Here is an 18,007-nt window from a genome sequence, read left to right as displayed (position 1 = left end):
ATACAGCTCAACATCCAGGTACTCCGGCTCCCGCCAACAACCCTGGTGATACATAATATCCCACGATTCCACGCAAATGGATATATTCTCGGTGTACAACTTTAGACAATCCCCAAACGTCAAGCAACCATTTGACATAGAGGTTGAAAAATGCGTCGCTTTAGAGTCATCCAGAACAGGGAAGTGTGTTACTTCTTGATGGTTTATTTCGAAGGCAAATGCGTCTTGGTCCTCACTCTCATTAGATGATTTACTCAGGTAACCCCCCTTTACATCCCCAGAATTGAAATACACTATTACAACGAATCTTCCTTCTTTGTCAAATTTAGATCTCAACGTATGCATGTTGAACCCATGGTGGCTTCCCTTGTAGAGCAGGTGAAGTTGGGCAGGTTCGGGAAGGAGCTTCAACAAATGCGTCTCTTGCTCCAAACTCAATGCAGCTACTACTGAAGCCATTAAAAAACGTGATGTCACGATGAAATCTACTACAGCTATGCAAATAAAATAATTCCAAGTCTTATTTCTGAGCCGGTTTAATGGATAGCCTACGAACCCGCACCAAATCAATAGTAGGCCTAGAGTGTTTCAGAGAAATGAAACCTGTCACCAATCACAAAATATTAGCCAACCCACCCTAGGCTACCAGGAAAATAGAATAGTTGTTTACGAATTGCTCACCCTCCCAATGCCTTCATGTCCCGTCCTTTAGGCGCAGTTATTTTGTGCACAGTAAATGTGGGTTGGGCTACAGTAAGTTTCGTTTTTGTGGAATATCTCACCTCCGATAGTCAGTTATTTAGGCATATGTGGATATGGCCATTCCACAGTGAGACCATTATTGATTGCGGTGCGGACATTTTTACAAAACAGACTACTTTTGGAAATAGGCACACATATTTGATTTGCATATAGCTCGTGGATTTCGTAGCAGGCTAGTTATCTCCGCTTGATTTCTCCATGGCCCATGCAGCCGTATCTGCACTGGATTTGGGAAGCGAGAAACAGTTGTTACAGTTTTTTCCCGAACCTGTCCGACTTCACCTGCTCTACAAGGTGCCCCACCATGGATTTAAGATGAGCGATTTGATTTCTAAATTCGATCAAGAGGGAAGATTCGTCGTAATCGTTTATTTGGAATCCGGCACGATGAAGGGGGGATATATGAGTAAACGACCTGTTTTTTATTGCCAAGAGGACAAAGGGGCATTTGTCTTCGAAATAGACCATCAAAAAGCAAACGTCTTTCCTGTCGTGAAGCACCGTAATTCAATCATTTTTAATAGAGAAAAAATAGGCTTTGGGGATTGCCTAAACATTTACAGCAATAAGGACAAAACACTCTGTGTTGATGTGGGGTTCGATGATACCTACACACCCACGGATTGGAGTGACGAGTTTGAGGTGCCCTTCATGGTTGTGGAGTTGCATCGCATTCAAAGTAATTCTGCCCCAATACAATGTGATGAATTAAATGTACTCTCTGAAAATGTAGTCTAGGCCTACTGTAATTGTTTGTTATTTTTATGTTCAAGGTGTTGGAGACATGCTGCTGAACCCTTGGAGGGAGCTGTCGTGGACTGAGAAGTAGGTCACATTGGAAATTAATTTCCTGAATCTATCAATAACAAAGTAATCTGTTCTACACCAGTAGAGGCTAGTCTGTGGCTTAGTATTGGTGGTCTAAAAGCCGTCTGCAGGCTGTCTGATGTAATATTACGACTCTTTCTATGATGTCCCATTTTACCAGAGAGAGGGGGTCACTGAGGAAGAATCTGGTCTCCTTCAAACCGGCCTGCCAGTCTCTGAACCAAGTCAGGGTTCTGCTGATGGGTCCTCCTGGGTCAGGAAAATCCAGCTTCATCAACTCTGTCAGATCTGTGATGTTCGGAAGAGTCCTTCTCCTGCCTTTTATTGGCACTGCAACAAAGGGTTTCAACAAGAAGGTATAGTGTCTGTTTTTAGCATATAAGATTGATAATGCCTTGGCAGAGATAGAAAGTTGTCTGAATTTGTCTCTTACAAAAGACTGACAACATTGTTGGCCTCTCTCTATCTACCCAGCTGAAGTCATATGACATCCGGTCAGAGAGAGGAGGGAAGCCCACAGCTCTGACCCTGTGTGATGTGTTGGCTCTGGGGGACGGTGAGACGACTGGCCTGACCCTCCCAGACGCACTGGCTGTCATCAACGGGCACGCCCCCGAGGGACACAAGGTAGGTAGCATTTGTTTTCTTTCTGGGAGTAGCAATGTCTTCATGATGATTCCTAGCCTTGCTTGGGATAAAGATCAAAGGAACCTCCATGTAATATTTTACTGAAGATGTTATATTATTAACATGTTATGCATATTATTCACTTTGTAACCAACATACACACATTATAGCTAACATAGGGACAGGGCCGTGAACCCAGGCCACTGGGTTGCATTGTGTCAATAGGGTTAACCCACTTTGTGGGAATTATAACATGGCTCATTACTGGATCGCAACAATATTAATTCATTTGTTCTGTTTGCTTTTTATGGCAACACAATGACGTTGTCCAACACAATAGTTTCAAAGTGAAGCGCCCATCAAAGCTGAGACTTCAGGTTACAGACCTGTTCCATCGATAAATGACCAAATCCATTGTGCGGTGTTCGTTTTGAATGCCTGCCAAGTCATGACCACCAGTGAGGACCTTACAGAGACACTGAGGACACTTCAAGCTGAAATCTCAGACCTAGGTGAGATTTCAGAAACACACACACATTGACTACTGTATCCAGATGTAGGATCTTCATTTGAGCCAGTTTGCTACAGCAGGAAATGTGAATTATTATGTGGATTATAATTAATTCACATTTTTACAGAGGTTGATACAATTTACATAAGGAAAATCAGTCTGAAATGTCAACGTGGAAATTACAAACTTCCGAAGACTTTTTAAAACTCAAATACACTACAAGTTTGCATTTCCTGCTGTGCAGGAACATTCTCAACAGCAAAAGAGTGATACAATTAAGATCCTACATCTATATGACACCGTCCTCTCCAGACATCCCCCAGGTGGTTCTGTTGACCCATGTGGACCAGGTGTGTCATGCCGTCCAAGAGGATGTGAAGTTTGTCTACTCCAGCCGGATCCTACAGGAGAAGGTAGGCCTACTTCAAAAGTTGAAGATTAGGTGTAGCATAATGTGTTGTAAAACCATTATATCTGCAATCCATCTTCAATCTTATGTTTTGCTGTGCCACAGATGCAGAAGGCAGCAGAGGTGGTGGGTTTGCCAGTGTCCTATGTGCTTCCAGTTAAGAACTACTCCAGTGAGTTGTCTGTGAGCTGCAACACTGACATCCTGCTGCTGAGTGCAGTTCATCACATTCTCCAAGCTGTGGACGACACATTTGAGGATTACTGCCCTTCAACCCCTGCAGATGCCAGTCCAGTGACGGTTTAATGTTTGATAAGTAACTGGGTAGAAGGGTGTTGTGCTGCAATGCATGTGTCATTAGCAGTGTTGGGAGTAGTTACTTGAAAAAGTAATATTACATGAAAGTAACGCATTACTTGTTATATTACTTTGTGTTGCTTTCATGAAAATAAATCTCAAAATCTTAGTTTGTTTAACTTTCTGAGCCTCAGAGGGAGGTAAGCCACGCACACTCTACAAAAGATAGGTTCATCTAATTCTTTTTTTTTTCTCCTTCAACCCAATCAGGAATATCTTGGTCACAACTATTTCCTAAGTGGTGTAGTCTGATCTATTTACTGATGTATTTATGTTTGCATTGAAGATTTATACCAAAGTATACGTAGCCTCTCACACAAGACAACCTTTTTATGCACTGTGAGATGCACAGGAGGTTGTTGGCACCTTAATTGGGGAGGACGGGCTTGTGGTAATGGCTGGAGCGGAGTAAGTGCAATGGTATCAAATACATCAAACACATGGTTCCATGCATTTGATGCCATTTCGTTCAGTTCCAGCCATTATAATGAAGAGTCCTCCCCTCCGCAGCCTCCACTGGTGAGATGTAGGCTAAGCATTGTTGTTTTCATCCATTTTAAAATCAAGAAAATATCGCCCTACTTTTCTGTAAATTCAACCATCTAAATCAATCATTCCATGTGTCCTCCTTTGGCTTGATATAAAACAAATTGTACACATTGATAATCCACAAACTGCAGCCATATTCCAGCGCACTGATCATAAAATTTAAAGTCTGTCTAAACAATGCGCAATGGTAATTTATAGTCTATATGCATAGGCAATAGGCATACATACAAAACTACGAGTAGACCATGCTATTTGCTGAATAATTTCATGAAGATGGATAATTTGGAACAGGGAAATCATTTTAAGAGAGTCTGCTGTCAGATAAATTCCCTCGCATTGGGAAAGTTAAACTAATGAAAAAATAAAGGTAGAAAAATAGGAATTGACTATTTATGTCATCCAATGAAATGGATGTTGTTGCACAACCGAGCCTATTATATAAGCAAAACTTCTGTATTTCCTTTTCATTCGCAATATGCCGCCAGTGCGACCATTGCATAGAGCGCACACTTGCCACGAGACGGTGAAGCCCTCTACTGGATTTGCTATCACAGAAGCGATCAATGGCAAATATCAGAGGTGCGCCCTCTATCAATTTTTATTGACAGCTGTCGTGACAATTCTCCAAATAGCTTTCTCTGCTCGCCGGAGGACCAAATGACGAAACAAGTCCAGATCAGATCATGGAAACGGTGGGGAAATATTTTCTGAATAAGTAACGCTTTACTTCCCCAACATCGGTCATTAGAATATGTTTGTAATGTCTATATATGTCTTTAAATGGTACTGTGAGCTCATGGATTTAAATGGGGTTCATAGGTTGGTTATTTTTCAAGATACTGTCTTTCACCATTGTTATTTTTTTCTGCTCTGTTTCAAATGTCATTAACTCAGTTTTTGCTGAAACCTAATGCCTCTTAGGTTATTTTAAACAACTTGCCATTGGAGTACAGTCAACATAATAGTCATTGCAATATAAAAATGTAGAACAAACTATTGTTTTGTACTTAACAGCTAGCCATCAACGTGCTTCTGATCATTGGAAATATGAACATGTAAAAAAAAATATGTATTTCAATAAAATGTCTACTTGTTCCAAAGATATTCCTAGGTTTTACACACAAGAGTAAAAAATACTGAATGTTTTATTATTTCCACTTCATAAACTGAAGACAATTTTATTTTAAATGGACCACAGTTCTGAGTCGACCCCAGTCCTGGGGATAAGCCTGGACTCCTCTTAAGTCGTGGGATCCCAGCCACTATCTCTGATTCGATGCCACACTCGTCCTTTCCCTGCAGGATCTTGAAGAAACCTTCAAAAGAGAACACAGATCAGTAAGAGCAAGTGGGTTGACAAGTTTTTTTTACAGGACTTACAATGCTTCTTTGTAGGCTGCGTAGTAACACAGTTGGTGCTACTATAAATGGAGCAATACCATTTAACAGTATGACCCTTCAATAAGTGGCCACTTTGACATTTAGGTTTCCAATGATGGACCACAGTGGTGTGTACTATTAGCCCTTGACAGTGGTGATTTTAGCATGTAAATCTTGGTGGGGCAAAAAATTAACAAGTGGAATTACATGCCAGCAAAGCCACAACACAACACTAAACAATACATTCCTTGCACTATAAAGGTGACAAACGGTGCCCACAAACTGTTAGGACAGCTTTTTGTGGGCCCTAACTTATTACCACTGCTACACCTGGCTATCAGCGGAGCCTTGTCTGGCAGCGAAAAAGTTAATTCAGTCTCATTTACTGCTTTTTAACAAAACATAGCTGATATGGCTGACTTAATTAAACAAATGTGGTTTCTACTGACAATTGAGATGTACTAACTACGACATAAGGGAACGACAAGTGGATAAGAGGCAATCCGTAATATAGATTAAGACAATGAGTGACCTAGGACGGACAATATAACCATTTGTTTAGCACTTTTGAAATGTACAGCGACAGAATTCAGAACATGGGCCAATCTTATAGTGCTCTCCCTGTACACCAAGTCAGAACTGTAGGATAAATAAATGGGGCATCTAAGCAGACAATGAAAGCTCTTACAATATTTGATGATTCCTTTTCTCTAAAGCAGGTTATAGGCTAATAGACCAAATCTCACTGGCGATACTAACCATTGGCCCTGACCACATTTAAGTCCACCCTTATAATCAGTGAAATAAATAAGTTTCGTTTCCCAGGTGAACAAGTGGGATGCACTGATGAGCGCTACATCCCGAGGGGTTTGTGCTGATTGTACGGAGATTGTGACAGCCAGTTAAATGGCTAAGAGAGAGAGGGAGGAACAGGTTGATCTTGAGTCTGTTAAAAATGGAGGGAAAAAGGGAGATGGTTTGTTAAAGAAAAATGGTGGAAAATGTAAGCAGAGTGAGTTGAAGACAGGAAGAAAAATGGAAGTGAATGAGGGAAAAGTATTGGAAGTGTAGATGTGGTGAAATTCTCGGAGCCCAAGGCTTGCACCGAGGGTCAGGATAAAGATGAATCTGTGACAGTAGGAGTGAAGTTTTGGGAAAAAGTGGGCCCTTGCATTTTGGCTGATCCATTTGATGTTTCAGGATGGGTTAAAACAGAGTTGGGTGCTGTGGAATCAGTGAGGGGAACCAGAAGTGGTCTTGTGATAATCGTTTGTGTTTCTGCTAGTCAGAGGGAGCAGGCGCTCCGTGTCAAACAAATGGGGGCAAGAGATGTGAAGGGCACCATTGAAAGGAGTGATTACTGGGGTAGCAGTAAATGTGAAAGTTGACCAACTGAAGCGGAAGATTCTCTGTGTTTGATGCTCGTCGTTTGGTGCGACGAGACAGAGCGGCGTGAGTGGAGAAACAGAAGAGTCATTGTCTGTTCTTATGAGTTTCGATGTTGAGTCTTTGCCCGACAAATTGATGATAAGTTATCCTGTACGAGCTTTTATACCAAATACATTAAGTTGTTACATGTGTCAAGCTTATGGGCGTGTGGCACCAGTGTGTAGGAGGGAGGTTCCTAGGTGTGAGAAATGTGCAGAAGGGCATGAGACAAAGGAATGTGTAGCATCGGGGAAAGTAGTGGTATTTGTTAATTGTAGGAGTGCCCATGGGGCTGGGGATCCTAAATGTCCCGTGCAAGAAAGGCAGGTTGAGGTTTTCAGAGTTAGAGTAGTGCAGAAGTTGTCATATGCTGAGGGAGGGAAGAAAATAGAGGAAGATGGGTCAAGGGGGAGGGATCCCGAGAGGAGTGGTGTGAATAGAAGATCTGTACCAGTACAGAGGGATAGGGCAACAAGTGATATATGTTTAAGCAAGATTGAATTTATAGCAATTCTTATCAACGGTACTGTAGGGACGAATCTTAAGTTGCAGAAAATACAGGTTGTGGGGGCAGCTGCAGAGAGGTATTTGTGTGTGTGAGACTACATCAGAAGAGTTACAAAGTGTGTTAAGTGGTTGTGTCCCATCCTTTCAGGCTGTTGGCCTGAAGTACGACTAAATATATTTAAATAATGGAGTATGGTATTATTTAATTTTTTTGTGAGTATTTGTTGTATTTTTTTAAAATATTTTTTTAATGCAAAGTATAAGTATTCTCCAGTCTAGTAGGTGGCGGTAATGCAACATTTATTGGATGCCAACTGCCGTTAAACCTCATCAAAGAAGAAGTCTCATAGCCAGTGCTTTGGGACAGACATTTTCCTCAACTACCTTGCGCTCCAGTCTACTTTGAGCCATAAAGGCAACATTTGTGAAGCCAGAATACAAATTAAACGATGAAAAAGCCTGGAAGGAGGAGATATGACTAGAAACGATTCGGTTGATCGTTTTATGTGTGGATTAATTGTCAGAGTAGAGGTCCTTGTGCATTTCAGGTAAAATAACAACCTAATGTTTATATCCCAGGACAAATTAGCAGGCAACAATAAGCTAGCTAAATAGGACAAATTAGCTAACAAGTGCAAGCTAACTAGCTAAATTGCCATACATATTTAATGATTTTCGACCTGTGCCCAAATTAATGTAATTGGTTCAGAGTTTGTTTTGATATTTTAACCTGCGTGTCGTGATCGCGGTTGGTGAAGGGGGACAAAATAAATATATGCACGATGGCGCACGCGCGCAGCCGGTTTGAGTTCCGTGTTCAGATTGAGCGTCGGGGATCTTAAAAACCACCCCCTACTGAAGGTGCCATCCTCCAATTACCCATATGTGTAATGTAATGGAACCAAGTCATGATCAAGGGCTAGGAACTAACTAAGTCATGATCAAGGGCTAGGTACGTCGGTGATCACTGTTATTTTGTTCTCAGCCAACACTACTTCAATCCCCCTACTTTACTGTTTTTAATTTAATGAGTTTATAAAGGGAATTTTGAAGGTAACCGATGGCTTAATTATAGCCAGTAACTACTGTACCATACGTGGACTAAGATGTCGCTGATCTTGCCTACTGTTCACTGTCCTAAGATGATGGGAGTGTGCTGCTTGCCGGCCCTTGGAGGATCCTGGCGTGGACTGAGAAGTAGGCTATGCATATCATTATTTCTAATATTTTAGAGAACAAGGTTGATATGGTCATTTATACAGTCAACTTATTAGCAAGGTCACATTTTCAATGACCAAATATTTACCCCACCAAAATCAAGACATTGGTTGTAGCCTTCTTGTTTTAACAAAGGAAAACACATCAGATGACTAAACAATATTTCATGATATTTATCACTTCTCTTAAACTCATATTACTAGGGACAGGGATGCTCTGAAAGAGAATCTGGTCTCCTTCAAACCAGCCTGCCAGTCTCTGAAGCGGGTCAGGGTTCTGCTGCTGGGTCAGAAAAATCCAGCTTTATTAGCTCTATCAGATCTGTGATGTATGGGCGAGTTGTTCTGCTGCCCAATATTGGCATTTCTGCCGAGGTCTTTACCAAGAGGGTAGGCCTATTACTATATCTGTCATCCAAGTCCCATTTCTTCATCTGTTTTTGTTATCATGTTATGATGACCTATTTTCCACCTAATGACAGCTTGAGTAGCCTACAAACCATTTCAAGCTTTTATTGATAAGGAAAATCTACCTTTTATACAAGACCAATCCATTTATATTGTAGATGTTGTGATCTACTGTACATCTGATTTGACCCTTCCTGCTCCCCTTCATGCAGCTCAAATGCTATGACATCCGGTCAGAGAAAGGGGAGAAGCCCACAGCTCTGACCCTGTGTGATGTGTTGGCTCTGGGGGACGGTGAGACGACTGGCCTGACCCTCCCAGACGCACTGGCTGTCATCAATGGGCACGCCCCCGAGGGACACAAGGTATACATACATACATGCATGCATACATACAGTGGGGCAAAAAAGTATTTAGTCAGCCACCAAGTGTGCAAGTTCTCCCACTTAAAAAGATGAGAGGCCTGTAATTTTCATCATAGGTACACTTCAACTATGACAGACAAAATTAGGAAAAAAAATCCAGAAAAATCACATTGTAGGATTTTTTATTTATTTATTTGCAAATTATGGTGGAAAATAAGTATTTGGTCACCTACAAACAAGCAAGATTTCTGGCTCTCACAGACCTGTAACTTCTTATTTAACAGGCTCCTATGTCCTCCACTCGTTACCTGTATTAATGGCACCTGTTTGAACTTGTTATCAGTATAAAAGGCACCTGTCCACAACCTCAAACAGTCACACTCCAAACTCCACTATGGCCAAGACCAAAGAGCTGTCAAAGGACAGCAGAAACAAAATTGTAGACCTGCACCAAGCTGGGAAGACTGAATCTGCAATAGGTAAGCAGCTTGGTTTGAAGAAATCAACTGTGGGAGCAATTATTAGGAAATGGAAGACATACAAGACCACTGATAATCTCCCTCGATCTGGGGCTCCACGCGAGATCTCACCCCGTGGGGTCAAAATTATCACAAGAACGGTGAGCAAAAATCCCTGAACCACACGGGGGGACCTAGTGAATGACCTGCAGAGAGCTGGGACCAAAGTAACAGAGCCTACCATCAGCAAGGGCATTGAAGATGAAACGTGGCTGGGTCTTTCAGCATGACAATGATCCCAAACACACCGCCCGGGCAACGAAGGAGTGGCTTCATAAGAAGCATTTCAAGGTCCTGGAGTGGTCTAGCCAGTCTCCAGATCTCAACCCCATAGAAAATCTTTGGAGGGAGTTGAAAGTCCGTGTTGCCCAGCAACAGCCCCAAAACATCACTGCTCTAGAGGAGATCTGCATGGAGGAATGAGCCAAAATACCAGCAACAGTGTGTGAAAACCATGTGCAGGCTTACAGAAAACATTTGACCTCTGTCCTTGCCAACAAAGGGTATATAAAAGTATTGAGAAACTTTTGTTATTGACCAAATACTTATTTTCCACCACAATGTGCAAATAAATAAATTAAAAATCCTACAATGTGATTTTCTGGAGAAAAGAAAATCTCATTTTGTCAGTCATAGTGTACCTATGATAAATTACAGGCCTCATCTTTTTATGTGGGAGAACTTGCACAATTGGTGGCTGACTAAATACTTTTTTTGCCCCACTGTATATGGCCCAATACACACATGCTATATTCACACTCCAGACATCGTAATCTTGGAAATGTGTATTTTCATTCATTTTTGTTGATCCGTCTGCCTTTTATGTGCAAGTGATCGTAGCAATAGAATGAATAGAACAGGCTTGGAACCTCCGACCCTGGCATTTGAATGGGGATAGGATTTGAGGAACTCATTTGTATTTCCTGTGTTAATAACATGAACAACATATTAAATTGTTGTGTATTCTACACTTTTTGTGAATGCTTATCAATGAAGAAATACCCAAGTTGAATATTGCACAAGTCAATATAGAGAAAGTAGAGAAAATAACGACTAAAGCAGAATTCAACAACATAAGCAGTTTATGAGTGGCTTTTAAATATTACCATCATAAAAGGCCGGTTTCACATACACAGATTAAGCCTAGTAAAAAGCATGGTAAATATAGAATCTCCATTGAACTAGCCTTTAGTCCAGGACTAGGCTTAAACTGAGTCTGGGAAACCAACCCTAAGAGCATAGAATGAATCTACAATTTAAAACGGATCAGTTATGAAACCCAGACATCCATACTGAGGATTATGCAGGACACCCTCGCTTTGAATTAGGAGGCAGGGTGGTGGATAGGCCATCGAGAGCACCCTCTGAACACAGCCTTGAAATATTTATCTAAAGCCGGGGTATCCCCGCCACTATCTCGGATTCAATGCCACACTCATCCTTTCCCCGCAGGATCTTGAAGAACCCTTCAAAAGAGAACCAATACAGATGAGTCATACATTAGGCCGAAGGTATCATATCACACCATTATACTGCATGTCACATCAACAGTATTACACATGAAGATATTGAAGTGTCCATCTATACAAAGCAAAATAAGAGTATCGAGTCACAGTGACAGTGGTATGCAATGGTGTCTGCTTTTAGCCACCCTCACCATTGTCACCCCAGTCTGTGTTCCAGGAGTTGGCAACCAGCCAGTAGGGGGTGTTATTCTCCTTTCCCCAGCCCAGGATCTTGATGGCATGACCCCCCAGCATCTGTCCAGTCACATGCTGGTACACACCTGGCAACATAGAACTGAGAAAGTGACCCCTTGGGAGTCTACAACCTGTCAGAACTGTGAGTGCATGCATTGTCTATGGAGTGTGTGTGCCTGTGGGTGTGTGTTTGTCTGTGCTTGCGCCTCTGTGTGGATATGTGTGTGAGAGAGGAAAAAATAAATAAAAGTCTCACCGGTCTTGTAAAGGAGGAAGTCCTCATAGACAGAGAAGGCTGCCTCCACTGGGCCATTCTTATAGAGCTCAGTCATGATCTGCTGTTCCTTCGGGGGAACGCTGTACGTCTGCTTTCCTACAGGGGGCGACAGTGGTCAACACACTGAGGTACACAGTTGAGAAGTGGTGTAAAGTACTTAAGTAAAAAATACTTCAAAGTACTACTGAAGTAGTTTTTTGCGGGTATATGTGCATTACTATTTATATTTTTGGCAACTTTTACTTTACTACATTCCTAAAGAAAATAATGTACTTTTTACTCTACATTTTCCCTGACACCGAAAAGTACTTGTTACATTTTGAATGCTTATCAGGACATGAAAATGGTCCAATTCACACACTTATTAAGATAACATCCTTGGTCATGCCTCTGATCTGGCAGACTCACTAAACACATGCTTCATTTGTAAATAATATCTGAGTGTTGAACTGTGCCCCAGGCTATCAGTTTTTTTTTTTTTTTTTAAGATTTAAAAAATTCTGCCATCTGATTTGCTTAATATAAGGAACATTTACACTTTTATTTTTGATACTTAAATATATTTGTGGCAATTACATTTTCTTTTGATATTGAAGTATATTTAAGACGAAATACTTTAAAATGTGATAATGTGACACCTGATTTAGCTTGGAAGTCAATTAGATACACTCGTACAACATTGTTTAAGTCTGAGGTTATATTCAACATTAGTACACAGTGAGGTCTCTTACCGAAGCGTTTGTCCTTCTTGTAGGAGGGGGTGTATCCAGCGTTGCACTCGGACACACACTTAGGCGTGTCACCCTCACCTGTGCAGGGGGGGCGTGTTCCGTTCACATGATGCTCACACGGAGCGATGCTGTAAGGTCTACAGCCTGTATGAGACACACAGTCACTAAGGATGTCATTTTATCCTCTAGAAAGCCAACAATATAGTCCACTGCTGACATTTATATTACATCCATATTGTAGGTTTCACAATGCCAGTGCCAGAGCCATCCATAACTCACCTATATTGGATCCGTAGAGCCCCCCTGTAACCAGCCCAGACTCAGCCCAGTAGTCCCAGGCAGCTGATGGGAAGCCCCCCATACACCTACACACACACCCCTCAGTCATGCCATGTGAGCTTGCTTACAATGTCATGGTGTCATGAGCTATCACATACACTGCTATTGGCTGTAATATACACTGTGTGTACAAACATTAAGAACACCTACTCTTTCCATGACAGACTGAACAGGTGAAAGTTATGATCCCTTACTGATGGCCATCTGGCCAACTTGACACAACTTTGGGAAGCATTGCCGTCAACATGGGCCAGCATCCCTGTGGAATGCTTTCGACACCTTGTAGAGTCCATGCCCCAACGAATTGAGGCTGAGGGCAAAAGGAGATTCTGCAACTAAATATTAGGAAGGTTTCCTTAATGTTTTGTACACTCAGTATATAATGGGAATAAGCTAAACCTGCTATACTTAAAGCCAAACACACACTCACCCCATGCCACAGGCATCGCAGCATGACAACAGGTCCTCAGCTGAGATCTCCACGGAGACCTTGCCATTGCTATGGATACAATACCTGTCGGAGATGGCCTCAGCTGCCCCAAAGGCCTGTGGGTTGGAAATGCATGGGAGAGAAGGTTTAGGAGACACAGCTACTCAGTCATAGCTACTAAGATTTCAGATGAGTTATTCTCCTCTATCGCCATCTCCTATCGCATTAACACAGTGATTAGGCCCCTTTTAAAGGCTACGATCTCCTCCTTACTCCTATTTTCCCCTAATATTTTCCTCCCTTCCTCTCTCCATCCATCCACCGTCTTACCCAGCAGGAGCCACAAGATCCCTGGTCTCTGATCTCTTTGATGGTGGGACAGTTGGGCCACTGCAGCCGTGCGTCAAAGCTGTCTGGCAGACTCATGTCCTCATCAGACTGCACCCTGTGGAGGGAGAAGAGGAACAAGCTTGGGCTTTGATAACTTATGTTGGCCTGCATGTGTAGGGTGGCATTAATATGAGAGCAGTATGAATTGGGTCCATTTTGGTCAATCCATACAGACAAACACACACACTCACAGCTCTGGCAGCCTGGGTCCCTTCAGCAGGGTTCCACACAAACTCTTCACATAACTGATGTCAACATTGTGGAAGTTCTGGCCAGCCTGGGGAGATGTAAAAAAAAGGAAAGCGTCAAGAGAAAGGAAAGGAAAGAGTCAAGAGGGAGAAAGAGGAGTGAGAGAATATGGAGAGATGAAGATCGGTGGAAAGATTTCAAAGATAACATTTGCATAGACTGGGTTTATTTATTATATTTGAATGAGTTAGATTATTATCTATCTATAATTATAAAATGATCTAATCTGCTATAACAGGAAGACCTGGTAGGACTTACCGTCCATGTGGTGTCTGCGTTGTTGATGTACTGAACCATCTCAGGAGACAGTAGAGGGAGACGGGGCTTAGCCCAGCTAACTGACAGGGCTGAGAGAAGACACAGGAGGGCCAGACGACACATCCTGGAGGTGGACAGGAGACAACATGACTTAACTTTTGTATTTCAAACCGTGATGTAGGCTACTCTTTGTCTACTGAGTGTAAGAATAGAGTTTGAGGTTGCAGCTCAGCACCTGTCACAATGCAGCCTCCTCCCAGTAGACCACTAGAGCTGCAGAGGTGGAAGTGAGAATGAAAATGTACCTTGAGTTCTATGGTTACTTATTAACGAGAGCTTTAAATAAGTGGCCTTACTGCAGGCTATTTAAGAAATAAGAACCGAAGGGGGCAGGGCTGGACAACCGCATATGGGGCCCTATTTATATTTTGGGGGGGAGAAAAAAATAATAAGTGTATTACTGTATTTCAACACATTTTGCCATGGTGCACAGAGAAAAATGCTGTTTTTTAGCTCATCTCATGCTTTTGTTCACCCATGAGGGTGAGAGAAAATGTTGCAGTTATATAGCAAATGTTCTGCAATTCTATACATTTGCTATCAAAAGCGACTAGTTACAGCCCACAGTGTCATGTATACTCCCTCGCCGGCCTCTACGTCATCAGGCTGCTGATTATCCCGCACACCTGTCACCATCGTCTTGCTCACCTGCGCCTCATGACAACTCACCTGGACTCCATCACCTCCTTGATTATCTTCCCTATATCTGTCCCTCCCCTTGGTTCTTTCCTCAGGTGTTATTGACTCTGTTTTCATGTCAGTGTGTTAATTGTTTATTTTATTAAAACACTCCCTGAACTTGCGTCCCGATTCTCAGCGCACATCATTACACTTAGCCTTGATATATTGGCCATATACCACAAACCCCTGAGGTGCCTTATTGCTATTATACACTGGTTACCAACGGCAATAGAACAGTAAACAAGTTGCTTTCCTTCATACCCGTGATATATTGTCTGATATATACACATGGCTTAAATGCTCTTTCATTCAATCAGCATCCAGGACCCAAACCCCAAAATTGCTGGTTCAACTATACACAGTATTTATTAGTAATTCTACACTTGTCAGATACTACAATATAAACTGTCATTCCTCTGACGTAAAATTAACACTCTTTAACACATTAACGTTTCGCTATTGCAAATACTAGAGTTGATAATAGCACAATCAATTCAAAAACGCTCCCTCTTCTTACAGTGACAGGCTCTGGCAAATAAACTATGGCTCGTTCTTTCATACCATTACAAGTCTACCTCACAAATACTGGCATCTAGAGAGAAATACCCAGTTAAAATAACAGAAGAAATCCTTATATCTACCTGTATGGTTTGTGTGGTAGAAGATCCTCAGACAGTTAATCAGTCAGTCTGTCGGTTCTTCTCTTATTCTGAATTTCTATAGACTCTCCTGTTTTAAAGGAACCTGGATTACTGTCACATGACCAGTCCAGTCTTTTGCCCTAGCATAAATATCACATGATTGTGGCGAAGGCTATTTCCGAGGGCACTGATAACAAGTGCCCTGAAAGTTATTGTAAAATGTTTTCCTTGGATTGATACCATTTATGAAAGTCAAAGTTAATGAGGATCAGGTGCTCTTATGTCTGCAACAATGTTAGAAAACTAAGGAAAAAAACATTCCCTTTCTTCCATTCAGTTTGAGTTATGAAATGTTTGAAATAGAATGTACAGTCTTCCATAAATGAAAATCACTGTTTTTGAAGTCTTTTCCCCCAGGACTTTGAACTAGCATGACTTGAGCTCATCTTAAATGAGTGTACAATTTTACTGTCTGTAAACTATAAAACTATCATCCATTGTCTTGTCAGCAAAGTCAATGTCCAAAAAAACAGAGTTCATTTACAAAGGACCAACATTGACCTTTGTGACACTGATGAGGCAGAAAAGAAAACATTCAGAAACACTTTATTTGGAGTCTTTTATTATTTGTTCAATTATGTACAAATGAAAACCTCACATTATATGAAAATAGTCATGTCTTCTTTAGTTGTGAACAAGGATACACCACACTACTGCAGCCTTCCTACTCACCAAAGCTCTGTGTTAAGGACACTTAGCAGCCTGCTACTATGTGTTCTGCTGCAGTCCCGCTTCCACCAGTCTCTGTATCAAAAATCTAATCAAATGTTATTTGTCACATGAGCCAAATACAACAGGTGTAGTACAGTGAAATGCTCTCTTACAAGCCCTTAACCAGCAATGCAGTTCTAAGAAAAATAAGTGTTAGAAAGTATTTCCTAAAATAAAGTCAAGAGATTCTTCAAAGTCGCCACCCTTTTCCTTGATGGCAGCTTTGCACACTCTTGGCATTCTCTCAAATCAAATCAAACAACTACCTTATACACACAAATACACACAAATGTAAAGGGATGAATAATAATATGTACAGGGAGTACAGGAGAGGGCTGAGAACGCACCCTTGTGGGGCCCCAGTGTTGAGGATCAGCGGGGTGCAGATGTTGTTTCCTACCTTCATAACCTGGGGGTGGCCCGTCAGAAAGTCCAGGACCCAGTCCAGTTGCACAGGGCGAGGTCGAGACCCAGGGTCTCGAGCTTAATGACGAGTTTGGAGGGTACTATGGTGTTAAATGCTGAGCTGTAGTCAATGAACAGCATTCTTACATAGGGATAGGGCAGTGTGATGGCGATTGCATCGTCAGTGGACCTACAGTGGAAATATTCTCTCAACCAGCTTTATGAGGTAGTCACCTGGAATGCATTTCAATTAATAGGTGTGCCTTGTTAAAAGTTAATTTGTGGAATTTCTTTCCTTCTTAATGCGTTTGAGCCAAACAGTTGTGTTGTGACAAGGTAGGGGTGGTATACAGAAGATAGCCCTATTTGGTAAAAGACCAATTCCATATTAAGGCAAGAACAGCTCAAATAAGCAAAGAGAAATGACAGTCCATCATTACTTTAAGATATGAAGGTCAATCAAACCAAAACCTTTCAAGAACTTTGATCGTTTCTTCAAGTGCAATCGCAAAAACCATCACGCGCAATGATGAAACTGGCTCTCATGAGGACCACCACAGGAATGGAAGACCCAGAGTTACCTCTGCTGCAGTGTATAAGTTCATTAGAGTTAACTGCACCCCAGATTGCAGCCCAAATAAATGCTTCACGGAGTTCAACAGACACATCTCAACATCAACTGTTCAGAGGAGACTGTGGGAATCAGGCCTTCATGATTGAATTGCTGCAAAGAAACCACTACTAAAGGACACAAATAATAAGAAGAGACTTGCTTGGGCCAAGAAACACGAGCAGTGGACATTAGACCGGTGGAAATCTGTCCTTTGGTCTGGGTCTGATGAGACCAAATTTGAGATTTTTGGTTTCAACCGCCGTGACACGCAGAGTAGATGAACGAATGATCTCCACATGTGTAGTTTCCACCGTGAAGCATGGAGGAGGAGAAGGTATGATTGTGTGCGGTTGCTCTGCTGGTGACACTGTCTGTGATTTTATTGAGAATTCAAGGCACACTTAACCAGCATGGCTACCACGGCAGTCTTCAGCGATACGACATCACATTTGGTTTATGCTTAGTGGGACTATCATTTGTTTTTCAACAGGACAATGACCCAACACACCTCCAGGATGTGTATGGGCTATTTGACCAAGAAGAAGAGTGATGGAGTGCTGCATCAGATGACCTGGCCTCAACAATCACCCGACCTC

At 41.9% G+C, this 18,007-nt stretch overlaps 2 protein-coding genes and 1 long non-coding RNA gene across 11 annotated transcripts; 2 read left to right on the top strand and 1 right to left on the bottom strand.

The window, feature by feature from the left end:
• The first annotated feature begins 189 nt into the window (after positions 1-189).
• Positions 190-5,143, top strand: LOC110522343 (interferon-induced protein 44-like). Its single transcript, XM_021600673.3, has 7 exons — positions 190-1,441; positions 1,536-1,587; positions 1,751-1,946; positions 2,065-2,217; positions 2,558-2,729; positions 3,041-3,141; positions 3,243-5,143. The coding sequence occupies exons 1-7, from the start codon at positions 961-963 to the stop codon at positions 3,441-3,443; spliced, it is 1,356 nt and encodes a 451-aa protein (XP_021456348.2). The 5' UTR covers positions 190-960; the 3' UTR covers positions 3,444-5,143.
• A 2,540-nt stretch (positions 5,144-7,683) lies between these two features.
• Positions 7,684-15,103, top strand: LOC149984134 (uncharacterized). 8 transcript variants are annotated; one of them, XR_016495421.1, is made up of 6 exons: positions 7,684-7,906; positions 8,501-8,555; positions 9,196-9,348; positions 11,319-11,377; positions 11,538-11,708; positions 13,681-15,103. It is a non-coding gene; the product is annotated as an uncharacterized LOC149984134 (long non-coding RNA). The 8 variants fall into 8 exon arrangements; XR_016495422.1 differs by having other exon boundaries at positions 13,678-15,103; XR_016495419.1 differs by lacking the exon at positions 11,319-11,377 and adding an exon at positions 8,780-8,965 and having other exon boundaries at positions 7,691-7,906.
• On the bottom strand, positions 10,931-16,079 carry ctsbb (cathepsin Bb). 2 transcript variants are annotated; one of them, XM_021598354.3, is made up of 10 exons: positions 15,623-16,079; positions 14,241-14,364; positions 13,925-14,010; positions 13,674-13,788; positions 13,344-13,459; positions 12,854-12,939; positions 12,575-12,718; positions 11,823-11,939; positions 11,524-11,652; positions 10,931-11,332 (listed from the first exon to the last, which is right to left on the bottom strand). In XM_021598354.3, exons 2-10 carry the CDS (start codon positions 14,361-14,363, stop codon positions 11,256-11,258), a joined length of 993 nt encoding a protein of 330 aa, XP_021454029.2. In that variant the 5' UTR covers position 14,364; positions 15,623-16,079; the 3' UTR covers positions 10,931-11,255.
• Positions 16,080-18,007: the final 1,928 nt, after the last annotated feature.

This window comes from Oncorhynchus mykiss, chromosome 4 (genome assembly GCF_057628025.1).
Source record: "Oncorhynchus mykiss isolate SJ-2025 chromosome 4, ASM5762802v1, whole genome shotgun sequence".
In the NCBI taxonomy this organism is placed as follows: domain Eukaryota; kingdom Metazoa; phylum Chordata; class Actinopteri; order Salmoniformes; family Salmonidae; genus Oncorhynchus; species Oncorhynchus mykiss.
Note: the sequence above shows the minus strand (reverse complement) of the source record. Positions and strands in the feature narration are given on the sequence as shown.

Coding starts and splice junctions, on each gene's coding strand:
- ctsbb (XM_021598354.3), bottom strand. CDS start 14,363: ATGTGTCGTCTGGCCCTCCTGTGTCTTCTCTCAGCCCTGTCAGTTAGC. Junction 14,011..14,240: donor ACGCAGACACCACATGGACG/GTAAGTCCTACC, acceptor ACATCTCCCCAG/GCTGGCCAGAACTTCCACAA. Junction 13,789..13,924: donor GGACCCAGGCTGCCAGAGCT/GTGAGTGTGTGT, acceptor CTCCCTCCACAG/GGTGCAGTCTGATGAGGACA.
- LOC110522343 (XM_021600673.3), top strand. CDS start 961: ATGGCCCATGCAGCCGTATCTGCACTGGATTTGGGAAGCGAGAAACAG. Junction 1,442..1,535: donor GGAGTTGCATCGCATTCAAA/GTAATTCTGCCC, acceptor TTTATGTTCAAG/GTGTTGGAGACATGCTGCTG. Junction 3,142..3,242: donor GCCGGATCCTACAGGAGAAG/GTAGGCCTACTT, acceptor GCTGTGCCACAG/ATGCAGAAGGCAGCAGAGGT.